We start from the raw sequence: 27,756 nt of genomic DNA on the forward strand, positions 1-27,756 counted from the left end.
GTGCTCCACACACCATTCAATGCTGAGCGCCAGCCACCTGTAGCCGCGAAGACTGAGGTCGAGAAGCTGGCAAAAGAGTGAAGCTGAGCTGACGTGGAGTCGATCCCCCCCCCCCCCCCGACGCAGTTTGGCGTGTGTCAGAATTGAAATACAGCGCAATGCGACCGTTTCTACAAACATGTATTTCTTGTAAGGGCTGGGGCGAATAGTGCAAGACTAGACGTTGGTCGGGCATGGTATAATACAGATATGTATGCTGGTTTTGGGCAATGATTCGTTATATATTGGCCAATCCCAATATATAGACTAGCTGCCTGGTAGTGGCTGTTGTATGAGCATCATGCATGCATATTGCATAATGCTGATGCGGCAGCTGTTATCATGGGCGGCGAGCCTATACATTGGCTTGAGCCAATATAAAACGAATCAGATCAGCCGTTTCAGGCGGCGCCTGAGTAACACCCGAGTATCGTATGAGTTATCGACGTGAGTACGTCCTGAGTACAGCCCTAGTTTTCACTGAATAACCGATGAGTTCCAACTGAGTTATGGCCGTACTACCACCTGAGTTATACATTAGTACCAGCTGAGTTACATGTGAGTTACTTCCTAGTTTTTCATGAGTAATGACTTACTAATACCTGAGTTTGGCCTGAGTTGTCTGAGTAGGACATGAGTTACGCATGAGTACTTACTGAATTTTATCTGAGTTTTACCATCGGACAAAATGGCAACTCACTTTGTTACTCACATGCTACTCACTTGCAATGAGTTTTGCCCGAGTTTTACCTGCGTTCCGCCCTGAGTTTTACCTGAGTACGCGGATTTAGAGTGAGTTTTACCATTGGACAAAATGGCAACTCAGTCATTACTCAGAAAAGTGAGTAAAAATTTTTTCAGTGTGTCGAATGAGCTGACCCAGGTGAGTGGCATGCTCTTCATCAGATCTTGACGGACTGCGGTAAACACATCCCAGCAGCAGACAGTCACTCCCAATCAGTGACAGTCTAAGCCACACATGTTCCACTGACGATGAGCTGAGAGAGACTTCTGACACCCTGAGATAATTAGCTGCGTAGATGCATACTCCTCTTATGCCGCTGCATCCAAGATTAGGAGATGATAGCGAGAAATTGGTGTAGAGTGTGTACCCAGGTATGTTGAGGAGAGCGGGGGCTATGGGAACTTTTTGGGCCTTGGGAATTGTCTCTGTTACCATAATCAGATCAGGCTCGTCATTACAGATGAGCATGCACATGTCATCCCGCTTACTCACGAACTGGTCAGCATTTGTGTATAACACACACAGACTCCTGGGCTTGTGGCTAGCTGGAGGCTGACCTAGTCACTTCTGCGCAGCAGGGGCAGAAGTGACTTTTTTTGCGACTGTTACTTGTGGTTATTTGAAAGTTGGTATGTAAAAGTGTGTGAGTTTTAATGAAAATCATTGTATATTTTTTAGTAGCAGCTTGCTATTGGATAAAATTGATCAATTGGCGCAAATGCGCCATAACCAGCTTGTTCTTTTTCTTGAGACTAATTGGAATTTGAACACAGAACTGGAGGAATAACTAAAAAGTAATAAAAATATTGGCTACCTTCCCTTTCTTTTTTATATTAATTTTGTTCTTGTTGAAACACTTTTTAAAAACTGATTATCTGCATTTTCTTGAATATTGCTGAGGTGCGTTTATGAAATATCCAGTCTATGACGTACTTCCAGTTTGCGTGTACATCTGTCAGCATATTTGGGAGAACATGATCATTTAAATTAATTAGAGTGCAAGGCCGTGTGCCGTGTGTGTAGCTGGAAGTTGAGGTGTGTTTTAATTCAAATCACTTTGTTATTGCAGTAATAACTGCTGGATCGGCACCGATAGTAGGGCTTTTTGTGAGACTGAAAATGTGATAAGCTATGAAAAGTATTTTGAAAAATTCATGTGACTCTGATGGAAGGAAACGAAGTTTAAGGTAAGTTGAATCTGATTTTATTTTTGTTTCGAGTCACTGGTGCAGAAAAATCAGATAGAAGAGGTTTTCAGCCTCAACTAACCAACTGTAAATTGTTATCTTACTGTTACCACACGATCTCAGTCTAGTCGTGCAGCATATTGCCAACAGCACTGTTTGGCCCGAAATGTCTGGCTGCTTTTTTTCATCAGCATGCTTCCAGTTTTTTATATTTTTATGAAGTTGCTTGGGCTTTCACTGGTTGACCACACAGACCATGCGAATTCGACCCAGACTGGAAAAAACATGTTATGCCGAATATGTCCGGCGTAGTGGCGGGATTGCGCCGAAATTTTCAGCGCACGTCCGGTGTAACTTCGCCTGCACCGAATTCAGCGCATGGTGGCGGACGAATTTTTCGGTCGATCTAGCAGCAGATTCGCCCCGCGGGCGGCTCTGGAGAGGTTTCGGGACGAGACGTCCCCACCCCGGTCGCCGCGTGCTCGAACTGGTGAGCCGCTCGAACTCAGTGGAGAAGCGGGCGCCCAGGTGAGGCCTCAACCCTCGGCATGGAGATAGGTAAAGAAGACCTTGTTGAACATCGCCAAGCGTCGTTAATACCGCAGTGGGTTCCTGCCCACTGCGGTATCGAGGGAAATCAATGAAATGAAATGAAATGAAAGCGCGGACGACCTGGCAAAACAGGCGGCCGCCCTGCCCTCAAACGCCCACTCGCTGACCAGGGCGGTTCACTGTACGGCCTCGCATCGCCCTGTGCGGCGCAGAGCGTGACAACTGCTCAGAATCACTATTCAAGCCACTCGTCGAGAGCACGCCGCCGCTCCCTATCCCCGGAGAGGACCGAGAGGATGCCGTTTCGGTGCACGAGATGAGGGCGGGCCACTGGGACCGCTCGCTCCAATACGGCACCGAATCGGCTGTCTCCACTCCGCGGCGTGCCAGCAGTGCCCAGACAAGCGGTGCCCCGCGGCGCTCTGCGCCGTGTGCCGAGAAGAGGGTGATGTGCCTGAGCACATGCTGTTCTGCTGCCCGGCCCTCGCTGACTCCCGCCAGCCTCGAGCACACTGCTCCGCCGATATTAACATCGGCACAAATTTGTGGCTCCGGAAATCACGGCTCCAGCTTTGTTTAACGGCATGAAGCTATAGTGCGCTAAGACTGCTGAGGTATTGGGACCCGGACCCGGAACAGTCTGGTTCATATAGCCTTGATCGGTAGATGTGCACATGTGCTTTATATAAAAAGGGCTTAATTTTCGCACAAATGGGCACCTTACTTTTGGCGCAAATCACACAGAAATTTCAGCGCAAAATTGCTCGCGCCGTTTTGGTGGTGTCATCTTGCATATTACCAATACCTAGGTACTTGATTGCTTTAACAGAGCTGATTAAGCGGTTGGGAGGCAGCTACTACAGCTGTGGTGGTAGACTGTTAAAGATGGTAAAAAGCAGCGGCCCTAATGCAGAGCCTTGGAAAACACCCATGACATTAGAAAGAGGCCGAGACAGCACTCTACGTCCGGGCCCATCCTTCAAGGACACGCTCTGAGTGTGGTCATGAAGAAAGGCGGCGAACCAGGAAATTTCGATGCCGTGCAACATCAGTTTTTGCGTCAGAAGACCATAGGCGGCGGAACGGAGGGGGGCACCGTGCCCCCCTTTGATTTTGACATTTTAACATTAGTCCTATGAGCGTTGCATGGAAAGAATGGGACCAAAAGTCGGAGGTGCCCCCTCCCCCCTTAATTGAAGGTGTTCCGCCGCCACTGCAGAAGATCGTGGTCGATCACGTTGAAACATTTACTTAGATCGAGAAGGCATAGCATTGCCAAATCCCCCCATCGGTGGCGGCCAGGATGTGTTGTTCAGTGACGGACAGCAGCGCGGTTTCCGTGGAGTGCGGAGGGCGGGAGCCGTGCTCAGAGGATGCCAGGAGGTGATTATGAGAGAAGTAGACGTAGAGCTACTGATGGACAATGCGTTCAACTACTTTCATGATTACAGGAATTGCCGGAAGTTTGCGGGGTCTGAAGGATTGCCGGACTTCAACAGAGGATGAACTATGGAATGTTTCCCATGAATCGGGGATGTTTAGGTAGGCATTGATAATATGCAAGATGACACCACCAACAGCGGGGAATCCGACTTTCAGCACGCGAACGCATACATTGTCGGAGCTACAAGGAGCTACGCATGCTGAAAGTAATCCGCTCGAGCTCCACAAGTATGATCTCACGGAGTTTAAAAAAAAATGCAAGCGCCGACACGGGTGAAACGCACGTCCAAATCGGTGGTTGGGTTTTTGGCTCGGATCTCGTCAGCGACACGAGGACCGGCAGATAAAATTACAAAGAATGAATTTAAATCATTGGCAGATAGATCGGGCTAGACATCAGCTATTCAACACTACGCGCCCTGCTTGGTGGATGGGAGCGTATTCAGCCCCCCCCCCCCCTTTGTCTAACTTCCGAACCGACCATCGCGATGGTCGTAGAAAGACGAGGAAAGCGGCAATCGAGAGCTCTCAACAAGACGGAGCTATGGTGCCGAAAAAAAAATCGGTTAGTAGGTCAGAGGTGAATTCAAGGTCAGATCAAGGGTGCAAAATGCAAGTTTCTGCATTATCGACTTTGTAGCGCAGTTGGCGAGGAATGGCTTGAGATTGATTATCCCTAACCCTCGCCGGCACAGGGGGGTTGATGCATCCCCCCTAAGGTTTTTGGCAAATAACTCACGTAAAAAGCTGCCGATCGTGACAAAACTTTCAGTACCCTTGCGATGATCAATTTTACACCTTCCCTGAAAATTTCATGACCCTGACCCAAACGACCTTTGACCTGTTACCTTTTTGAGACCATGTTTGGCCGGAATCGCGATTCGGCGTATGTCGGCTCGCATTAGCCGCGCGTTTGCAGTCTTTTCGTGGTTTCAAGCGTTCAAACATGTGATTTGATGCTGCCTTCATGCAGTAGGGTGGATGCCAAGGTCACCTGAAGGTCAGGTCAGGCCATTGACCTATGATGACCTCGGTTCTCATTTTCGAGTTATGTATGTTTCTAGGCTAGTTTTAAGAGCTGAATTCGAATTTAGCAACCATTTGAACATTTGTGAAGTAGTTTTGGTGCTTTCGTAACATGTAACGAAGCTGTCAGAGGCGGTTGACACGTACCTACTACGTATACCCGGCAGGACCCTTACTGGTTGACCTGACCTGACCTGACCCGATCTGGCCTTAAGGCATGAAGACATCATCTGTGATCAAAACTAACATGATATGCGTGATCACTTGATCAGCACCCCGAAAAACCTCATTGCAGCCTCACTTTACGACGTTCCAACAGGTCCCGATTTTCCCGACTTTTGGGTCATTAACCTGACCTGGAAGGTCAACTGATGACCTAGGACCTTAAAGTTATTTATCATCAGATTCCTCTCGTCACGGGCAACACGCTTGTTTTTTCCGCGAAGCTCTAGCTCAATCAGGGGCCAAACGCGAGGGGGGTCGTACCCCCCCCCCCCCCCTGTGCCGTCGAAGGACGTAAAATGGCCTGTGCCGGCGAGGGTTAATGTGTTCGGTTCGTAGGCTACCAAGACAAGATTCAGTGCATACAATGTCATGCAAAGTTCAACGTCAAGGTCAGGTCACCAAAAGCAAAATATAGAATAGGACATGTACGACACATGTTTTATGGGTCATTTTATTCATAGCATTCAATGGGCACACTCAATTATTGATATGGACCACATTTGGATTAATTGCAGGTCGAAGTCAGATCAAACGAGGTGAGAGGTCAAATTTTGAAATTGATTGTTAAGGCCCAAAAGATGCCTATCCGATGCAGTTTTCATGGCGAATCGAATGGTGCTATTTTCGTTCCCGTACGAGATCTACAACTTCCACAGATTTGATTTTATGAAAATGTTGTGAGCCGTGACGTCATCCAAAATTGAATAACTCCTACATTTTTAAACCGATTCTTCCAAAAATTGGATTGTAGGTGCACAGATACTACTTCTGTAATATTTGCTCCGTTTTTTTTTTTATAAAAGCAAAATTTTGGAATTTATAATGATTTTCCAAAAACAATTAGTTTTTTGAAGAAAATTTTGGGGTAAAATCTAATGATAATAAATCGTTTAGCGGACTGACTGTGGGTATTTGTGGTCACCAAATTTCACGTCGATACGCGGCGCCGTGCCGGCGCATTAAGACACATAAGGCTGACGGACACGCAGACAACTTATAAGCGAAAAGCGAATAAAGTACAGGGAAAAATAACTTCTTTACATCCAGAGTCAGTCCGCTAAACGATTTATTATCATTAATATACCTGGGTTCAGGGTTTAAGTATGACTTTACAGTCTCATATATCGTAAAATCTAATCTTTTTTGGCCCGAGATAGCCGTTTGAATGACAAAGTAGAAATGCGTCCTACATGTTTTTTTGTTACGTCCTGATATCTTAAAGACTGAGGATGTTGGCCGCGTTTGAAGTGTTGCATTTTTAAAGCGAAAATGGCGTGATGTGACGTCACTAAAACGTCCTTTCCGCAAAAATAACAACGGGTTTCGCTCAAATGTTCAGCAAACATGTCAAATTGATGTATGAACTGTGAACAATATCACTGCAATTGAAGCATTAGCATTGTCATTTATTACCAAAGGCCCTGCATTGTCGCACGTTTTACAGTGGTTTGGTTGGTCGTATTTTCATGGTCACTGTTTTCAGGGAATAGTCGTGACCTCTCCAATCGAACCAGGAGACACCATTTGCCTTGCTTGGGGTCATTCTCCCCAGGTAGCGGCCGTTCAGATTCGAACGATGACAGTTTTTGTACCACCAGGCGCCTTCGTGGCTGTGCGCGCAGTTGTTGGCTTCGTGAATATCGTTGTCCACGTCATTCGTGGTGAACTGCATCCCCCTGTGGAAGCTGAGGCTGTCTCCGGCGTCACCCGTGTAGTTGCCGATGGTCAGAGCGTAGCCCTGGATCTCGGAGGCGACGCGGAAGTTGCTGTAGACGGCGTGTCTCGTGCTGCCGTCAAAGTCCCAGAGGTCGACTCGCAGCTCGTAGCGGCGGTCTCTCGGTGACGTCATCCTCCACAGGCTCTCGAGGCCCCACCAGAACTCTCCATCGAACTCGCCGAAGCCCTGCTTGTAGTCCTGCCAGCCGCGGTAGAAGTCCTCCCGCGGGGGGATGTCGTCGCGCCGCTGGACGACGGTCCAGCCGCCGCCGTCCGACTCCAGGTCACAGAAGGCCGGGGTGGGCGGCACGGACCGGTCCAGACCCGGCTGCAGCAGGTGGGCGCCGCTGGCGGTGCCCGCCGGCAGGTCACTGCAGTCCCGAGGGAATTTCTGGCTGACAACTGGCGAGACACTCCCCTGTCGAGACGCGTCGTCCACCCGTTCGGAGAGGTTTCCGAGCTGTGCCCCCAGTCGGCCGATCTGCTCCTCCTGTCCGTCAAGACGCTTAGTCATGCTGTTCACGTGGCCCTTCAGCCGGGTCTGGAGACCATCCAGGCGGGCGCTCACCTCCTTGGAGACGGAGATCGACACCTTGCGCTCCACCCGCTCCAGAAACGTCCACAGCTGGTCCAGCGTGCCGACCAGGGTGGCGTCCTCGCCCGGGGCGGCGTCAGAACACCACGCGCCCGGCGGCGCGGCGAGCAGGAGTGTCAGCAACACGCCGATTACCAACTGTAAGAGCGACCGGTGACCCATGGTCGGTAGCAATTACAGCGCTGACGGGGGCGGTGATAGGTGACTATCGCACTAGTGCGGCGGATCGCAAACTGACTCTCTGTGCTTGACTGACCGGCTTTGTATATGGGTACCGTATATGTAGTCATCCTTCGTATATTTATATGATTCGAAAACACGGGCGATGTCGTAAGTTCAGCTGGCAACCGGGCACTTTGGTAGCTGCGCTGGACTTTGTAAGCGTCAGCAATGTATCTCCATGGATCACTCAATCCATGGATGATAGACTGGCTCGTTACCTAGCGATTGGTTTACACTGTAACTTCGAAACTTCGAGAGGTTTAGGACATCTGTTTCTGAACAGTGGTCATCGTCTAAGTTATGCAGCCCCCTCCCCCGCGACTGTGCGCGTCTGGGCTGGTTTGTGTAGTTTTGCACTGCGACGAAATGGATTATGTGTTATGTGCAGCTGCAGCTGCACATGACATATCCCAGGGACGGGTCTGATATCTGGTGTGACGCTGGTCGCTGAAAGTGGCACATCCGTCCGCCATGAAGTTCATTGTCAACTGAGCACCCTTCTAAAAGGGACGAGTTTCTGCAAAGGTGCTGGAAGTGGTCGATATTTTGATACATTTTTCTTCTGTTTCGTTTTTCGTTTATTTTTCCAAGTTGCAACAATGCCGGACAGTGCATTGTGGGAAACGTCAGTGCTGTACATATTTGATTCATACCTTCCATATGGCGTCTTAAAATGTTTCAAAGGCTCAAACTTGCCTTTGACACCGTGTCCCGTCCTTAGACTTTCTCGTCTGCCCTTACGTTACTTGGTCTCGCCCATATCCCTACATCACTCGCCGCTAAAACAATGCACGCCCGTGGAATAATGCCCTTGCCCTCTCTGCTACCTGCCCTGGCCCCAGTGCTGGGTAATGTAATCGGTATTCGGTTGCAATGCTGACCTCTGTGTCCTGTGCTATCCCTGACCCATCCAACTCTGTTGTTTTCAGTTCAGCGGCGGAGCTGGCTCGCCGTCTGGACGAAAATCTGCGAAAGGCCGGCACCGTCCCCGAAATCTTCAGCCCCAGCAACAACGTCCTCAGGTCAGTACGTGCGGGAAAACAGCTTCCAACCAACAGTAAACGGTCTCATTCTCTGCGATTGTGTGCTCTGTTTTGTCCTGCTGTGCTGTGAATGGATGGTTATGGTGTAGATGTTTTGCAGAGCGGTTAAATTATTGCTGAACTTTTTTCCAACTGCAACGACGTTAAATGCTTCAATATGCTTGACTCTATGACTAACGCCGGCCGAGCTCGCCTGGCTGACATGCTTGAAGCTTTTCATCTGTTTCAATTCGTCTCACAACCCACATTCTCATCAGGTTCTTTGCTCGACGTTGTGATTTCCAATGCGGGCGACGGTGTTAAGAAAATAAGAGTTTTTAGATGCGCTTTTAGTCCTCATTGTTTTGTCCGATCACTTTTAAAGTTTACGAGATGTCGTCCAAAGCCCTGTCGTATCCCCACTCGCAAATTGAAGGATGTCGACCGTACGCGTTTGTTGCATGACTTGTACTTCGCTGACTGGTCTAGGGTTTTTAATTCCGTTTCCGTGTGTGATAAGTGGTCTCATTTTCTTTCCGTTTTAGTTCCGATCATTGACAAGCATGCTCCAATCAAATGTATTACTATCAGGAACCCGAACGCGCCACCTGTGACCCGTGCCACCGTCGACCTGATGGCACAGCGGCGGGGAGTGTTGCGTCGCGAGGGCAAATCGCCGGCCTTCCGCGATCTGGATAGGCAGGTCAGGTCAGCCATCCGTCGTGACTGCTGTGCGGGTATCGAGGAGAGTCTGCGTACTCGAGGGAGCGGCTCCCTGTACCGCAGTATCCGACCCATTCTGACAGGGAAGAGGGACGGCGCGCGCAACCTCCCCGCCGCTACACCGGACGAGATGAACGAGCATTTTGTGAGTGTGGGACCACGTGTAGCCGCTAGCCTGGCTGGCCTCGGTCCGCCGCCTGATGTCCCGTGCCGTCTGCCCCGCGTGGGTGCGTGTGGGTTTCGGGTGGCGGGCACAACCCTTGCCGGCTTGCGGGAGGTTATGTTCTCCATGAGGCGCTCCGGTGCGTGTGGGTCTGATGGCATCTGCATCCGCATCCTACTCCTCTGTTTTGACGCCATAAGTCCCATCCTTCTCCACATTATCAACACATGCCTTACCTCCTGTGACTTCCCCCAAACCTGGAAACACTCCCTGGTGTTCCCTATTTTCAAATCCGGTGATCCTGCCATGACCTCCAATTACCGTCCTATTTCCATTGTACCTGTCATGGCCAAGATTGTTGAGCGTGTGGTGCAGAGCCAGCTGCTTGCCTACATGTCTCACAATCACCTCCTATCCTCATCCCAGCACGGCTTCCGTCCTCATCATTCCACTGAAACCGCTCTACTATCTGTCACAAATCGTATCCTTTCCAACATGGATCATGGTCATATCTCACTCCTATGTCTCCTGGACCTTAGCAAATGTTTTGATGTCATCCCACATCATCTACTCCTTTCCAAGCTAGAACTGTACAACATAGATCCCACTTGGTTTCCGCTTACCTTTCCGGTCATTCTCAGTCAGTCTCTATCTCCAGTCCTTCCGGTCGTAGAGTGGTTTCAAAGCCCCTTCCTAACACCATGGGAGTGTTCCAGGGATCCGTCCTCGGTCCTCTCCTGTTCACCATCTTCGCTAATGACCTCAGTCTGCACGCGCCGGACGCCCATGTGATCCAGTACGCCGACGATACCCAAATCCTAATATCCGACGGCAAATCCAATCTCCCATCCCTCATCCAACGCATGGAGACCATCCTTGCATCCCTGTCTTCATGGTTCCATGCTCATGGTCTGAAACTCAACGCTTCCAAAACTGAACTCCTTCTCCTTGGTACCAGACAGAACACCCGGCACCTCCCTCCTGTCAGCGTACGGATCGGTGGGGAGACCGTTCAGGAGAGCCGCACTGCTAAAAATCTCGGCGTTATTTTTGACAAACATCTGACTTGGGAAGCACATGTGACCGATATCGTTCACAAGTGCATCGGCATCCTGATCGGTCTCCGTCACCTGAGACATTTCCTCCCGCAGAGGGCTCTGCTCTCAATAGTTCAGAGTTTGGTGCTTTCGCGAGTATCTTACTGCATCACAGTTTACGGGAACGGATCCGCGGCGAACGATGCTCGGATGCTCAAGGTTGTCAATTTTGCAGCGCGTGTAGTGACCGGTCTTAGGAAATTTGTTCACATCTCTCGAGCGCGAAATCAGTTGTGTTTTATGGTGCCGCGGCAAATGCATGATTTGTATACCTTGACTGCAGCTCACAAGATACTTGTCAGTGGAGAGCCGTCCGAACTGGCCTCACTCTTCCAGTGCTTTTCCGACGCGCGCAATTGTGACCGGCCAACTAGACAGGACGGGCGTCTTCGGCCGCCGGCTTTCCGAACCGTGACCGGACAGCGATCTTTTAGTTACCGAGCTATGACGCTTCTCAACCGCCTACCAATCGAGACCCGAGCTCTGGGCCCGTCTGCTTTTAAGCGCGCTGCCAAGTCGCTGGTACTGCAGTAGCTTTTACGACCGTGTGTGCATGAGCGGTGTGTGCGTGTATGTATGCTGTGTACATGTTGCGTGACATCCCTCAAACCTCATTGACACTTTGTTTTATCTATCTTACTTAAGGCACAGAATAGCCACAACCATGTGTGGAGTGTCTGTTGATGTAATACATAAATGGCTGCGACTGCTCCCATCAACCGCGGACTATCCCCGTGACAAGGTTTATATGTTTATCGAGCGCCGTTTAGACTTGTACCCGGGATACCGTCACCGGAAGTCCAACGCTCTGCCAACTGAACTGCAGGACGAGACGCTTTATCCATTGAACATTCTCACCCCAGTCAAAGAACTATTTCCATTTAAGATCGCTAGCCCTTTGCCTGGATTTGACTATTTTTAATCAATTTATGACTGCTAATCACGTTTTTGTGGCAACGTAAATGTATAGCTATTGTTTAATTGTGCTCTGTTTTAGAGGTCTTCTGTGTTTCTTTGCTTCTTTTTTTCTTTGTTTATCACCGTGGCCCTTTTGGGAGCAACAACTGTCGGTATTCTGTTGTATCTGCGTAGCAACTGTAACTGTTGTGAGACCTGTCCGTTGACCTTGTGTGACATCTCAGTTGTGTGCGGTCTCACCTGTGTGATTTATCCGTGACTTTTGTGTCCTTTATATGTGTTTCGGTCGGCTGTATGGTGTATAATCTCTGAGTGATATCTCGGGTACCACTTTATGACACTGTATGCCACATACCACTGTACCACTGGTGCCACTGTATGTGACCTCTGTGTGTGACTGATGCTCGGGCGTCGCAGGCTGCGGCTGCGCGAGCTCTGAAGTCTGACATATGTGACCGCTGTGTGTTCCTGTCGCTCGGTTCGCCAGGCTGCGGCTGCGCGAGCTCTGACTATATGTGGGCGCTGTGGACCGTTGTGTGACGGTGTTGTGACCGCTTTGTGTTCCTGTTCCTCACTTCCCCAGGCTGCGGCTGCGCGAGCTCTGCGAACACCTGCTGATCACCGACCCGGAGGAGAGCGGCCGACGAGCCGAGGAGCTGCTCTGGAGGAAGGTCCACTATGAGCCCTACAGCTTGGCCAAACAGACCGGACAGGTAAGGAGTCATAGAGGGGGACTGGGGACGGGGGTGCCGTGTAAATGGGGTGTGGTCTGGTCGTGTGGGAGTTGAGTCTGTGGTACACGCAATTATTATTTTTTAGATATATTTGTTACTGTTAGTTTATTATTGAACCCTTGCTAGTTAATGATTTGGCCAACATTTTCTTTTTTGGTGGATTTCTAGTGTTCACTTTAGTGTCGATTCTTGGTCACCGTTGTGGCGGAATTGTGACCCCCTCCCCCCCCCCGTACTTATTTCCAATGCTTCCCGTGTGCCTCCTAGTTCCTCTCGAAACAGGTTGTCCCACTTTCATGGGCAAGTGTGGCATCGTATTCTCTTGTTATCCGGAATTGCCCAATCGGACGGTAGAGGTGCTGCGCAACAAGCCTACGCAATACGCTCTGCGTGTTGGTCTGGCGTCGGCCCCTCCCGCCTCTGTCAGTTCGTCCATTTGAACATTCGAGCTGTTTTAAAATTTAATTCAAACTTACTGCGACAGTCCGCCGCTGGTGTGCTCAGCCTGTCCACTGGCGCCGCTTCCCCGTCTGATCCACCACTCTGGGACGCTCCTACCGCTTTACCCCCGGCCGCCGGCTGACGTGTCTCCGTGTCTGATCCATTGTTCTGTGTCACTCTTACTTGCAGCTGGTACCGCTGGCCTCGCTGGCGTGTCTCCCCTCTGGTCCATTTATCTGTGCTGCTCCTACCCGGTAGACGGTGCCGCTGGCCTCGCTGGCGTGACTCTATCTCTGATCTATTTCTCTGTGCCGCTCCTACCTGCAGACGGTGCCGCTGGGCGCGCTGGACACGGCGCTGCTGGCCAGCCACCTGCTGGCCGGTCTGGGCAGCTACCAGCAGCTGGTGACCAGCCTGCAGACCCAGCTGGGAGTGTGTGCCGACCAGCGGACCGACCTGCCGCTCTGCCAGCCGGCTGGACTGACTCAGGGTGAGGGGAGGGGGAATGAACCAGCCGGCCGGACTGACTCAGGGGCGAGGGGAAGGGCGGGTAAGGCTGGGCCTGCTGGACTGACCCAGGGTGAGGGGAAGGGCGGCTAAGGCTGGGCCTACTGGACTGACCCAGGGTTAGGAAACTAGGGGGATGGGGTCGGCCGGACTGACCCAGGGTGAGGGGACGGGGTAGGGGCTCTGTGCCCGCCGCGGAGGTAGGGAAGACCTGACCCAGGGTTAGGTTACTGGGGAGGCCAGGGATGACGAAATTGGGGCGTTGGGGCGAGCCTGCACCGGCTGCTGAAGCAGGGCAGGGCTGACTCAAACAATCAAACAACTAAACTGGTGAGGAAGAGGGCTGGCCCAAGTTTATTGTTATGCTACTGCGGAGTGAATCTGATGCAGTTGGTATTAACGGAAAGGGAATGACTGGCGCTGGAATTTCCGAACGCAGATTGTTTAACTGGCGCTACACTGGCTGGCTAATGGTTATGGCCTGTGACTTTACTATGTGCACTGTGCATCTGGCTCCTGCCTTTGGAACCCCGTATGCCTGCCCTCCGACCCCGTGTGCCCGCTTTCAACCCTTGTGTTCAACCATATGTGTCAAGTCGGCCGGCCCTTAAGCTCCAATAAACAAACAGCCCGTGTGTCTCCACTTTCAATATCTCCTGCCCCTCTCGATAACCGCTCACCTCCCCCCAGAGACGGTGACGGTCCGCCCGTCAGACGCTGCCGGAACAGTCACCGACTGGGGCCAGGCGGCCCTGCAGCGGATACTGACCAACCTCGGTGACCTGGCCCGCTATCTGTCCGAGCTGAGGCTCGGGGACTACCCGCCGACGCTGGCGGCGCGCTACTACAATCAGGTAAGGTGCGGGAGGGAGCTCAGGTCTTTGTGAGATACTGATGACCACGGGCTCTGCTGGTGTGTGCTCGGCAGCTGAAACTCTGTGGCACGGAGTAGTGAACCTGACTGAGTCAAAACATCTTGGAATCGTTGCTTATTGATACGGAATTATATGGTCATCGATATGCTTCTTGGCCGATAAATTAGGTGTCTCATTTTGCCTCTTGAACGTGGGTGGTTAATATTCCATGTTTGTGACTTTGTTGAATTCGATTCCATGCAGTGGGTATTGCACTGACGCGATGTAATGGCATTGCTGAGCCTCCGCCTTCCTGTGTCTATCGGTATCGTTAGCCACTTCCCTCTGTAGAAACTGTAGAAACTCTGTAGAAACTCTGTAGAAACTCTACAGAGTAGAGTTTCAACAGAAACTCTACTCCCCAGAGCCACTTTCTTTTCCTGCCTCCCCAGAGCCACTTCCTGCCTCCCCAGTTACCGCCACTAACTCTCGCCTCTGCCGCCAGGCGGTGCTGCTGTCGCCGTCAGTCGGCCGGCCCCACAACCAACTGGGTACGCTGGCTGGCTCTGCCACTCACGGGCTGCAGGCCGCCTACCATTACCTGCGCTGTATGACCTGTGACGAGCCGTTCGATGGAGGTCAGGTCAACCTGCGCAAACTGCTCGAGAAGAACCACAATCGCAGGGTGGGTAACAATTAACAAACAGTACTGCGAGAGGGGCATGTGGGAGGGGGTGGGTAGGGAGGCACTGATGGGTAGTGGGCTGGTTTGGCTTTGTAGATACTAAGTTTGTGGTGCAGCGTTCTGTATAACTTTTGGGTTTCGGGCTGTTCTTCATGACCAAGTGTGGAGCGTTATGTTCGTGTCTCTAAGATGGGCCAGGAGAAGCAAAATGTGTCATATGATTTGCATTCACTCTGTGGGTGTTAACAAGACCGAATGGAGTTGGATATGCCCGCTCTAACTCTTATATGGGAGCAAAATGACCTTGCAGTCGGCGCGCCCTAAAGCCCCAATAAGCAAACAAAACTCTAACTCTTACGCAGCTGCCACCAGGTGGAGTTGGAGATGCCCGCTCTAACTCTTACGCTGATATCAGGTGGAGATTGAGATGCCCGCTCTAACCACTTACGCTGCCACCAGGTGGAGTTGGAGATGGAGCACGGTAACAGCGAGGTGCCGGCGCGGCGTCGCCTCATCATCAGCTTCCTGGACGTCATCTACGGAGCCACGTTGATGGAGGGCGCCAAACAGCACCGATTTGTCCGGGTAGGTCCGAGCGCAGACTGAAAGCGGGGCGGGGTGCGTTAATTTGTCTATTGTTAGGTCCCGGTTAAGGGATGGTGAGGCGTGGAACGCATGTAGGCAGGGCTGCGGAGTCGATGGATTTTCGGCGACTCCGACTCCGACTCCGACTCCGGCTTTCAAAAACCAGCTCCGACTCCGACTCCGGGCAGAATTGTCGACTCCGACCGACTCCAACTCCCGACTCCGACTCCGCAGGCCTAGCAGGGCTGCGGAGTCGACAGATTTTCGGTGACTCCGACTCCGACTCCGGCTCGGGTTTCTAAAATCGACTCCGACTCCGACTCCGACTCCGCAGCCCTGCATGTAGGTACTAAGGGTAGGCTCGAGGCGATAGCGGGGTTGATACTGTTGTGCTGGAGTGCTGCTGTGACCTGCCGCGGGAGCGGCACTGTGAGAACGGTGGGGTGCTGTAGATGGTCAAGTGACAGATACACAGCTGAACCCTGCCATGTCTGACCGTTTTGTAACGTCATCCAGCTTTGGATTTTGCTTTAACGATACCGTGGTACTATGCGTATTGCTGTTCGACCTCCCACCCGTCGTTCAAACATATGTTCTCATTTAATATCGTTACCTCTAACCTTCCACCTGCCTGATGTAAGCCGGCCCAATGTATAGCTCCCATAGTTCTCACTTCTATAACCCACCCAGGCCAGTGACTGTGTATCCTCCGTCCGACAGCTCTGTCAGGAGACTCTCGATCCATCCCCACTCAATGTCTCCCTCCCCTAGCTCCCCCCCCCCCCTTCCATGGCCCACCTCGTCCAGTGACCGCGTACCCTCCGTCCGGCAGCTCTGTCAGGAGACACTCCAGTGGCTCAGTTTCTGTCTCCACCCTCCCTCGGACGGCGGCGTAGTGTCCATCAACGGCCAGCCGCTGGACGGCACCGCGCTCGACTCGCGCACCGTCCTCCTCATGGTCGTGGTGGTCATCCTGGCCCTGCAGACGCTCAAAGGTGGGCAGGACCGCCCTGTGTGCCGGGCGGTGCCGGCAGGGGGGCGCTGCGCCGTCTGGGGTTGAGCACCGGATGGGTTCTGTTAGGCTAGCACTGAAGGACCGGCTATCCTCGGCTTATTGGTCGGTGGGTGATGATGTGCGTTACCGACTACTAGGCTGTCTTTGAAAGGCGTTATTTTCTTCCGCTTTCTCGAAAACTTACGATATGACGATATGTTCATTGTAGTCATAAGCATCCTGTGTCGCTCAACACCCAGAGAAAAGTCAAACAGCTGCTGCATTAATTGTGCATTGTCATTGGTTTAAAGTGCAGTTGTCATTTACTCATTTATCACCTGTCAACGTGAATGCCTTATGCTAACGATGTTTCCATAGTTTTTGCTTATCCCTCCCTGCCCTCCCTCAGAGGACGCGGCCGCCGCCTCTGGGCTGCGCGCCTTCCTGCTGGCCGCCTTCAGCTGTCTGGTGCGCACCGTCTCCTCCCGACTGACGGCGCGCTTCCCGGCGCTGGCGGCCGCTGCCGAGCCACCCGCCCCCGCCCCCGCCCAGAGACCGGGCGGCGGCAGGGAGCGGCGTGGGAAGCGTAGTCGTAGGCGCCGAGCGCCGGATGATGATAGCGAGGGTGAGTGAGGGGAGGAGGGGCACAGGACTGTATGGGAGGCTTACTGGTAATGGTACGGGGGGGGGCGGTGATTGAGCCTGGTTATACTGATCATTGGGTGTTTATCTTTAAAAAGGTGTTGTCTTGATACTGAATACTTTTGTTAAATGCCTCTCTATATGATGGATTTGCTTTCTTATAGTATATCGAAGTTGTATTCATTCCAAAGTGTATCTGTTCACACGTCCGCTATTCCTCTGTCCAGTTATTAGTCCGCCCGGGCCTACGAAAGCCATGGCTCGCCTCCTGGCATATTCCAAAAATTAGCGCTGACCCGTGTCCTTCACTCCTTAACCTAATCCATCACCTTCGCCCACCCATCTGGCAGACGAGGAGCCTGTTCAGCCCTGTCCAATACCTTTCCCTTATCCACCCGTCCCGCTGAGGACTGTCTAACCCCTCCCCTTACCTACCCCTTCCGGCAGACGAGGAGGAGCCGCCGCTGCTCTCCCAGATGACTCAGCTGTCGCAGCTCTCCCTGCCGGGTCTCAGTGACGACTCCGATTCCGACTCGGACTCGCTGTGCTCGGCCGGATCTGACTCTGAGGGGGACGAGCGGCCCGGGTCTGCCGGCGGCCGGCCCGGCGCCGCCGAACTCACTGCCGTGCTCAAAGACGAAGGTAGGCGGCGCTACGGGTGGTGGACGTTGAGCTGGGGTGGTCGGTAGTGAGGTAGTGAATTGACACCTAAAGGCACTATCCCTGCGCAGTCTCTTGGAAAATAATAATTGTAATTAATTATACGGTTGACGTGACCTCGCATGTATGCATTCTCCAGGTCTTCTGGTGGTGCCGCTGCATCTTCATCTTCATCTTCATCTTCGTGTTATCGGGGCAAGAGGCACGATGTCCTGTAGGGCCCGTTCTCGCCGATTTCCATAACTTCACTTAGTACTCAGTCTGTTACAGGAGTGGAGTACCAGATCGACTCCCAGTGTGCATCCAGCCTGTTCTTAAAGACGTTGACTGAGGGCGAATGTACAATTTCTGCTGGAAGCCCGTTCCAATCGTTAATACACCGCACAGAAAATGAATTCAGTCTGGCACGGCAGGTTGCACGAGGCTTCCGTAGTTTAAGTGTGTGACCCCGAGTTCGCCTTTCAGGATTCGTTGCCAGAAGCTCTGAAGGATCAGTATCAACGTGGCCGTGCAGCATCTTGTATGCGTGAATCATATCCATGCGTCTACGCCGATAGTACAGTGACGGGAGCTTCAGTCTCTTCAGCCTTTCAGGATATGGAAGGTGGCGGATGCTCACCACTAACCGGGTGGCTCTTCTTTGAACCCTTTCAACTGCCTTCTGATCAGCTCTATTGAACGGACCCCAAACAAGACTGCTGAACTCCAGGTGAGGCCGCACGAGAGATTTGAACAGAAGAGGCAGGGTAAATTCATCTAAAAAGGCGAAGGACCGGCGGATGACCGCAAGAACTTGAGACGCTTTGAAGACCGCCGTAGACGCTTGCTGTCGAAACTTCAAGATTGAGTCGACCTGCACACCCAGGTCTCTCTCGACTGACATGTTTGTCAGTCTGTCCGACCCCATTTGAAATGAGTGGTGGTCCTTGGCTGCACCAACATGAAGCACTTTGCACTTATTCTCGTTAAATGGCAGCTGCCAAGTTCTAGACCATTCCACGAGGGCGTTCAGGTCTGCCTGCAATGTCCGCACATCATGTTCAGAAGAGATGCCTGAGAACAGCTTTGTGTCATCTGCGAACATTCGCACATTTGAAGTGACAGCATCTGGCAAGTCATTGACATAGAGCAAGAAGAGCAATGGGCCCAACACTGAGCCTTGGGGCACACCACTGCGCACAGGGACCAAATCTGACAGGTTTCCATATAGGGACACTTGCTGCATTCTGTCTTCCAGGAATGATTCAATCCAAGACAACACTCGGTCACCAATACCATAACAGCGCAGCTTGCCTATCAGTCTCTTGTGTGGGACGGAGTCGAACGCCTTTCGGAAGTCAAGGTAAATCACTTCGACCTCCGTCTTGTCCTCCAACAGACGGCTCCATGAGTCTATAGAGTCAAGCAGTTGCGTATCACAAGATCGCTTCGGGCGGAAGCCATGTTGGTCCTTGGACAGCAGGTCATTTGACAGCAAATGGTCCATTAAACAATCACGAATGAGCGACTCGAGAATCTTACAGGGAACAGATGTGAGGCTGACAGGTCTATAGTTTCTTGGGTCTTCCTTTTCACCTTTCTTAAAGATTGGTATGACTTTACCGTGCTTCCAGTCTGCAGGAATAGACCCAGTTTCAAGCGATTTTCGGAACAGTAAGGTCAAGGGAAGGGAGAGAGGACCACTCAATTCCCTTAAAACGCGGGGGTGAATGTCATCAGCTCCTGGGGCACTATTGGGGTTCAGTGCTTTAAGCTTTTGCTTCACTGTGAAAAGGTTGACTGGTATATCGATCAGCGGCGGCCCTGTGTAACGGTTTGCTAGTTGTGGCACGACATCCGTTTTTTCAATAGTGAATGCGCCTGAGAAGACGTCATTCAGGAGCGAGGCCTTCTCTTTTTCCTCGCTAACAAGCTGGCCCTGGTCGTTTCTTAGATCACCAATACTTGATTTAACTTTACGGCGGCTGTTCACATATTTCCAAAAAGCCTTCGGGTTTTCTTTCATGTTTGCTGATATCTTAGCTTCAAAATCTTTCCTTAACTGGCGAGTCAATGTCCTAAGCTTATTTCTGCAAATCTTATATCTGCTATAGTCGATGGGGTCTTGCGTTCTCATGTACACTGACCACAGTACCTTCTTCTTCTTCTTCTTGAGATTTAGTGAACGGCTATTCATGTAAACGTTCTTTTTAGACTTGACGTTTCTTGCTTTGGGTATGCACTCACTCATCAGCGATTCAAGTTTGCTCCTAAACCACTCGTAACCCGCGTCTACACTCATGGTTGACAAACAGCTCCAGTCAACTGCATGTAGTTTTACACGCAAGGCCGTGAAGTCAGCGCGGTGAAAATTCCATTTCAAGCCGGCAGAAGAGCATTTTTTGTTGTAACAGGCAATATCGCATTTCAGTAGCACATGATCACTCCTTCCTAATCCAGGACAATATTTGATCTTTGTTATCATATTCTCATCATTTGTAAACACCAAATCCAGTATACTAGGCCTACAACCCTCTCTAAATCTGGTAGGCTTGGTGACATGCTGGAACAGGAATGCATCCTGAACGGCAGACAAAAACTTGTTGGCAAAATGTGCTTCAGATGCGCTGCAAAAGTTGTTTTCCCAGTCAATCTGAGGAATGTTAAAATCCCCAACAATGAGCAGGTGAGTGTGCTTGAGAGAAATCGCATTTTGGAGTAAGCAAGACAAATCATCAACACTTCGATGGGGGTCGCCTGAGGGGCTGCGATAAATGCATCCGGCAAGTAGCACGTCATTGTTTTCCAAGCACAATTGTACCCAAAGTTGCTCTTTAAATCTTGAATCTGGAAAATGTACGTTGGAAACTTTCAGTCGATGATGAATATAGATGCATATGCCTCGAATGCCAAGAATGATGCATATGCCTCGAATGATGGGAGCAGCATATGTGCTGCTCCCATCAGCTGGCCTGTCTATGACCTGTATCTAGCACCTATGTCTATGATATATACCGTCGCGTTCCCCAGACCTGCTGATCCCTTTACGTATCTGCTGCTCCCGGTCTTTGATTTCCATTCCTACATTTCCAGGTTTGCTGGTCCCTCTGCGTATCTGCTGCGACTGGCTGCGTGCCAACGAGGATGTGCTACGCTCGTGCACTGAGAGTAGTGCCGAGCTGTGGCGTCACCTGGTGCAGCTGGTGAACGCCGTCACCACAGAGGTCACCACCGACACCAGAGGTGAGCGCAAAAAGGCATACAATACAACCATTCAAGAGGCCATAAAACGGGATGATTCTTTCCAGTCATTTGATTTTGGGATGCAGTGAAAGCTCTGTTTTATGTATATCATGTTCCGTGTCAGGTTGGTGTGGAGCAGCCCTCACTAACTAACTAGTAGCTCAAAATTGTTTTGATTCCGTCCAGTCATATTCCTCCTCTCTCTACCAACCACCCTACTCCTCACTGTCCCCCCCCCCTCTTTCCACAGTGGAGGGCGCCCGTGGCGAGTTTCTCCGTCAGCTGGCGGCGGCGCCGGCCTCCCTGGCGCAGTCGACCCCTCTATGGGAGGACCGTCTGCTGCGGGGCGTCCACCTGCTGGGCACGCGGCACCAGCACATGGACTGGAACGACCCGCTGCGGCAGACACTATCGCCGCCCGAGGAGGTACTGTGGCGTGGCAAATAAACTAGCAGGTGATGTGTCTGTGAGGTCCAATTAAGTTATGAGTTGTGCGATATCTGAGGCGATTTCCTTTTGCCGTTTTAAGAGTTTAAAGCGCAAACTATTTAAGGGACAACTTCAAGTCGAGGTTTATGACAACTTTAAACTTTATTTATCTGAAGTTAGCAGTAAGCTTTTTTCGCAACCACGTCAAGATGTTATTTCCGTCGTCTTGCTCCTCACCATAAAAGCCCACCCTGTCTGACTAGTTGGCAGGTAGAACTAGATATTCACCCGTCCTCGCACCCTCGCTCTGACGTGCCGTCGCTCCTGCAGGCGCTGCTGCGTGTCCAGCTGCTGGTGGACTTTTGTTCGTGGCTGACGCTGGTCCCCCAGCTGGGAGTGACCCAGGTGGCCGGCAGGTTCGTCCACACGTCCTCCTCCTCGGCCACAGGAGCGGCGGAGCACACCAACGGAGCTCTGAAGGACGACCAGGAGGTGAGCGGAACACACCGATGGAACTCAGGGTAGGGAGCACATAAATGGAATACTGAGGGCGGGGAGCACACCCGCGGAACACTGAGGGTGGGGAGCACGCGTACGGAACACAGAGAGGATGACCAGGCTGTAATCGGAGCACACAAACGGAGCACAGGGCGGGGAGCGCACGTATGGAATACAGAGAGGACCAGGAGGTGAGGTTAGGCCGGGCCGGGTCGGCTGACGGCAGGCGGCAGGGTCTGGGAGCTAGAAGTGGTGCTTACTGCCAGACTGGTGTTTGATTAATCTGTGATTGAATCGATTGGATTGAATCAAACAAAATTTGTTGAATCAAAAAGGTTTGATTCACCGTCAGGATTGTTTGATTCACAAGCCATGATTGAATCAAACGCATTGGGAATCAGGGTTGATTGAATAAAAAAAATTAATGATTCATGAACTTAAAAAAAAAATGAAGTGAACGAACATAGTTCATTATCAACAAATATTAACACTACTGCCATTACATGACAACAAAAAGAACACAACAAATACAATACTATCCCTGATATTTTGTATATTTTGTTTTTTAATTGAATCAAAAAAGAATCATTCAAAAAAAATTTGGCTGAATCAAACGTGAATCATTCCTTTTATTGTTTTTTGATTCTCTGAATCAAAAGGAATCGATTCACCAAATTTTTTTAAGGAATCAAACGGTGATTGAATCAAACAAAAATCAAATAAATCAATGATTGAATCGATCCAAAAAAGGTGAATCAAAAACCAGTCTGCTTATTGCTGACCGTTTGCCGGGGTAAATGTTCATAGGAGAAAATCGTATTCTGAGCTCTGCATGAGTCTTAGGCAGTGTTTCGGAGCTGATTAGGGTATAATTAGGGTGTACCAGAATTTCCAGCTGTCTGTTCTTGGTAAGTATTTGTTTTCGATTTCAATCAGTGTTTAAAGGCTAGTTACGGAGCGAGCGAAGCGAGCGGAGTCTTTCCTTAGATTAACGGAAATTTCTGAGTATGAGCGGCCGGCCGGCCGGCCGGCCGTGGGGACGCTCTTCAAAAGCTAATATCTTAGGAACGGGACATCCGATTGACAAGCGGTCTTCTTTACTGAATGTCACTTGGACGTAAAAGTTCTGTGGTGTGATGGCCACCATGCGTTCTTGCCAACCACCGCACGTGGCGCGTGGTAAAGTTGGACATTTTTTAAGAACCCCCAAAATTGCAACCTCAATAACGGCACAACGGTTGGGCCGATTGAATTGAAACTCGGTACACAGTTAGGTCTCCATCAGATAATTCATCTGCATGTGTTAAGGTTGGGGTGCTGCTGCACGTGCGCACGTGCAGGGGTCGTTTCCAGATCTCGAGAACGGCTGGACCGATGGCGCTCAAATTTGGTACACGGTTAGGGACCAGTTAGTAGGGTGCCGTGCACAAGTCAGTTGGGACCCATTTTGCACGTGCGCACGTGCAGGGTGCCGCTTCCAGATCTCGAGAACGGCTGGGCCGATTGTGCTCAAATTTGGCACATCGCTAGAGACCGGTTAGTAGGGTGCCGTGCACAAGTCAGTTGGAGGTACCCCCTCGAAATTTCGCACGTGCAAGGCCCACTCTCTCGCTCGCTCCGTTAGTCGCCCCATAAGGCGTTATACTGGTTACATATTCGTTTCTTACCTGACTTAGTAAACACTCAATGTCAAGATTTTGCTGACGATTCTCTTACCGCAAGATGTCAGAAGCCAACCACCACCGCCCGCGTTGAGTCTCGAACCCTCGTCCCCCGCACAGAGTGGCGAGCGGCGGCGCCAGCTGATGTCCAACATGGCCGAGCAGTGGCTGCGCTCCGAGGTGCGCTCGCTGCGCTCACGGACCGCGCGGCGCGGTGGCCAGGCCAGCTTCTCGCCTTACGTGGTGGTGGACACGGGCGCGCTGGTCCACCACCTGGAGCAGCTCAAACAGATGGTCAAGGACCGACAGTTTGTGGTCGTCGTGCCCAATGCAGGTGGGTTGTGCTTGTTTTGGTTTGTTTGATTTGTTGGGTTAGGAGCTTTTGGTCTATTGAGACCATTTCAGAACCGGGATGATGATAGTAATAGGGGAGACATTGGTCTGAGTGAGTACCCTGGTAAGTCGCCGGGGCTGAGCTCATCCAGTGGGCAGGCCGACCAGCCCCCCCCCCCCCCCCCCCAGCACTCACCGCACCCGGCTATGGGCTTGGTCCTATCTGGGGGGGGGGGGCTACCCCGCATGAGATAAAGTTACCCGTCCAGCCCGGAGCGGGGAGTTGAGGCGTGGATGAGAAGGATTTGACTATCCTGAGGATGGAAAACACGGAATGGTGGTTGGTTGTGGGGGGAGGGTCTTAATGGGGTGTCGGAATGTGTGATTATCCTGGTGATGTACAGGATAACCTCACTTTCTCCTTATGGCCTCTTTTGATGACTGATGGAAGACAATCTTGTGGAGCGAAACTGACTATATCTGACAACATTGTTGACTTTGTGCAATGAGCTAACCCATAGTGAGCTGATGTTTGATGTGATGTGTGTACACTTGTTGAGTGGTTTGCCGCCAGTACAGGTTACCCGGAACTGTTAATCCGTATGGTATTTGAAGATGATAGCAGCTCTCTGTTGTTTGCCTGTGACCTGTTTGGGCCTCTGCGCGCCATGAGACACTAAACTCTCCTCACTGTTTGCTCTATTTATATCAGCACCTATGACAGGTGCATTTCAGCCCCCGAAAAGCCCAAATTCAGACTTTACTCCCCTCTATTCTGCAGTGATCCACGAGCTGGATGAACGTAAGGCGGGGTGCTCCAGCTCTCGCGAAGCCAGCCGCTGGCTGGAGGCCCAGTTCCGCCGCGGTAACCGCTTCCTGAGGCCGCAGAGAGCCAACGAGAAGGCCTCCATCGAGATGGTCAAGTACCCGCGCCGCAAACAGAGGGAGCAGTGGTGAGGAAATGTCGGGGTTTTCGAATTGGGGAGTATTGATTTACAGGAACTTGATCGTCTGTGTGACAAGCGGTGCAATCAGCAATGGACGTAGATGACTACCGTAATCCAGGCACCCTAAATCCCGAAATCATCATCATCGAGAAACCGGGTGGGAGCGATTTAGCGTGTCATTTGAGCGAACGGCATAAGAGCGAATCATTTTCAGTGGCTGCCATTACAACGATTGTCAATATGAACGACTTTTCGAGTAAAGCGAATATCGATGTGAGCGAAAGCTATGTTTCAGCGACATCTATTTCGGCGGCTGTGTACTTCCCAAATATGACGAACTGGGACGGGATGACGGATGTCACGTTTGAAGTTAAGACATTGAGCTCCAAATTTAATGCTAGCTAGATTCAGTTGTCGTAGAATCTCTTGAAAAAGGGAGGTTATCTGCTTGGCCTCTTAGTGTTTTTTTCCGTAATTCGCGGGACCCTCTCGCTCAATGCTCGGTTATCAACTACGGTGAGCTTATTGTACAGAAAAGTGCAAAACGTGTGGTGAGTTGCACGAGGGTGTGGCCAGGGCACGTGTTCGCACCACGTGCGGTTATCTACGCCTGCAGCGTCGGGGGCGTTATCGCTGGCTGTGTGGCTGTCTGTCCCTTGACGCCCCCCCCCCCCCCGACGCCCCCTAACTCGACCACGTGGCGGCGCCGTTGGCGGCCCGTCGCACTTGATAGGCATGGGAATTGGGAAATCACCCATTGCATGTCGCATCTCGGGTCTGAATATTATGTCACTGAACTTTATATTAATGTTGCCGTGCCGTTAAGTTAGTGAGTGAGCTGTGAGTTTCGTGAAATTGGAGGAGGATTTCGTCACTTCGACCGGCCTGTTTTCAGATATTTATGCTGTAATTTAGCTTAAGTGGGGATATCGAAACGGAACGACTACGCTACGCTACAATGACCACATTTGACTCCCTATCCCTCAGACACTCCATTTTCTCTGACACTATCCTCTGTATTCTGCGTGCGTGGGCAGGCACTTTTTCCAGATTCTCGAGTGCTGTAACCACCTGAGTCGGTCGGTGCCGGCGCCGGACCCTGGCGCCCCTCCGTCCGTCACACTGCTCGTGGCCGGCGAGGAGGCAGCGACGGGCCGGGACTTCAGTCCGCGGGGCCTCGCCTCGGCCGCAGGTGGGCCAGGGCACGCGCTGGGGCGGGTTTCATGCTCTATGGCCTGGGAGCTAGATATTGTCTGCGAGACATTGCTAGTCTCCAGGGATTAGAGGCTACAAACCTAAAGACCGGGCAGATATAGAGACTGACGGCAGAAGTCTCCTAGATCTAGCAACCGCCAAGCAATTTCCGTGGTTCGGTTTCGTTGCAGAGTGCTCTTTATATAGCGGATGATTTCACGCTTGTTGGATTGCGGTTTGTGTGTATACATAATCCGGCGTCAGTGTATCGGCGTCTTATTTACAATGCCGTGGACTCATGTATGTACTATGTAGAGTGTTTGCCATGCCGATAGGATGTTTGCCATGCGGGCGCCAGTGGGACCGTGCCCCTCACCAGGCGTCTGAGCCCCCCCCCCCCCCCCCCCCGTCTTGTCCCGGTCCGCTGACAGGTATCCATTTCGAGCTGATCACCGCGTTTCACTCCAAGTGGGCGCTATCGAGCAAGGGTCGCAGCTGAGGGACTGTGGCGACCGACTGAAACACATCAAACTCTGAGAGACCACGGCCATCGCCTGAAGACGGCCTGACTGCCCGTCCGAGGCGTCTGCACAGCCAGACAGACAACCCGACAGTCGCCGGACAGCCTGGACAGCCGTCAGCCGCGTCCAGCACAGCCGACGGCGACTCTGAGTCGCCCGAGTCGCGCTGAGTCGGTCCGAGTCACCCAGACGGAGTCAGCGCGGTGCGGGGCCCGCCCCGTTCCAGTCAGGAGTCGGGCGGCGCCCGCCCGATGGCGGCAGAGATCAGCGATACCGGGGAGCGACGAACCTGCCCCGGTGCTCTGGACTTCGCCGCTCCTTGTCTCTTCATCTATCTAACTCGACTCTGACTTGTCTCTCTCGGCAGCGTTCTTTCTTTCCGGTTTTCATATCCTCTTCTGTCCTCCTTCTCCCCTGGCCGCGTCCCCGCCTACATTTCTTTTCGCTCTCATTCCTGGCCTATCCTATCATATCCTTCCCTCTCCATCCTCTCTTTTATGTTTTTAAATCTGCTGCCCACAGTCACAGGCCACAGCTGAATATTCCGCCATCCTTCCGACCACTTCCGCCCCACGTTTTACGCGACCGAGCTGCGTTTTGGGACATTCTGTTTTGATTACTCGTTTGCCAGCCAAGCGTCTGCCGTGCCCCTCGTCGCCTCTGCTTCATTTCTCGAAATATCCTACCCTCTCGCAATGGATAAACCTTTTCTCTGCTTGCTACGAGCAACCGCTGTTTTATTGGAGCTACATAACTACTCTTCATAACTACGCTTTGGAAATCCTAACGTGCGTAAAGTTGCGACTTAGATCTTTGTAACTTCGCTGGCGAGCTGAGAAACATCAGGCACCAGCAGACAACTTACATATTTATTATTTACATCCTTGTAACGCTATGCTTTGATTAAAAACGTGCGAGTTTCTTCCGTTTGTAATGAGTTTTACTCTGGTTACTGAAATCCGTTTGTATGTGGTCGGCGTCTTTCTGCTGTCTTATTTTCGAGTCGCCCATAAATTAAGTTCCGTGTTTGAGGTGGAGTTAACGTTAGCAACGATTCTGTGTTCAGGTGTCTTTGATTTCGTTTCAAATTAGTCATGGGTTTGTGATTGGAAGTCCGTTCAAATTATACGGGTAATCTTGTTTGCATTGGTTCGAAATAAAAGAGAAATTGGCCAG

At 51.4% G+C, this 27,756-nt stretch overlaps 2 protein-coding genes across 3 annotated transcripts; one reads left to right on the forward strand and one right to left on the reverse strand.

The window, feature by feature from the left end:
• Positions 1-1,509: 1,509 nt before the first annotated feature.
• Positions 1,510-27,756, forward strand: LOC122369027 (protein SMG5-like). Of its 2 annotated transcripts, XM_043343390.1 has the most exons (18): positions 1,510-1,578; positions 1,854-1,971; positions 8,680-8,772; positions 12,257-12,386; positions 13,176-13,338; positions 14,046-14,209; positions 14,715-14,894; positions 15,354-15,479; positions 16,312-16,474; positions 16,883-17,098; positions 17,563-17,757; positions 20,848-20,997; positions 21,248-21,423; positions 21,757-21,918; positions 23,706-23,919; positions 24,700-24,871; positions 25,903-26,057; positions 26,491-27,756. In XM_043343390.1, the coding sequence occupies exons 2-18, from the start codon at positions 1,916-1,918 to the stop codon at positions 26,556-26,558; spliced, it is 2,583 nt and encodes an 860-aa protein (XP_043199325.1). In that variant the 5' UTR covers positions 1,510-1,578; positions 1,854-1,915; the 3' UTR covers positions 26,559-27,756. The 2 variants fall into 2 exon arrangements, with proteins under 2 accessions (XP_043199325.1, XP_043199324.1); XM_043343389.1 differs by having other exon boundaries at positions 1,517-1,971.
• Positions 6,603-7,798, reverse strand: LOC122369028 (microfibril-associated glycoprotein 4-like). Its single transcript, XM_043343391.1, has one exon. It carries the CDS (start codon positions 7,688-7,690, stop codon positions 6,656-6,658), a length of 1,035 nt encoding a protein of 344 aa, XP_043199326.1. The 5' UTR covers positions 7,691-7,798; the 3' UTR covers positions 6,603-6,655.

This window comes from Amphibalanus amphitrite, unplaced genomic scaffold (genome assembly GCF_019059575.1).
Source record: "Amphibalanus amphitrite isolate SeventyFive unplaced genomic scaffold, NRLGWU_Aamphi_draft 000999F_arrow, whole genome shotgun sequence".
NCBI lineage: Eukaryota > Metazoa > Arthropoda > Thecostraca > Balanomorpha > Balanidae > Amphibalanus > Amphibalanus amphitrite.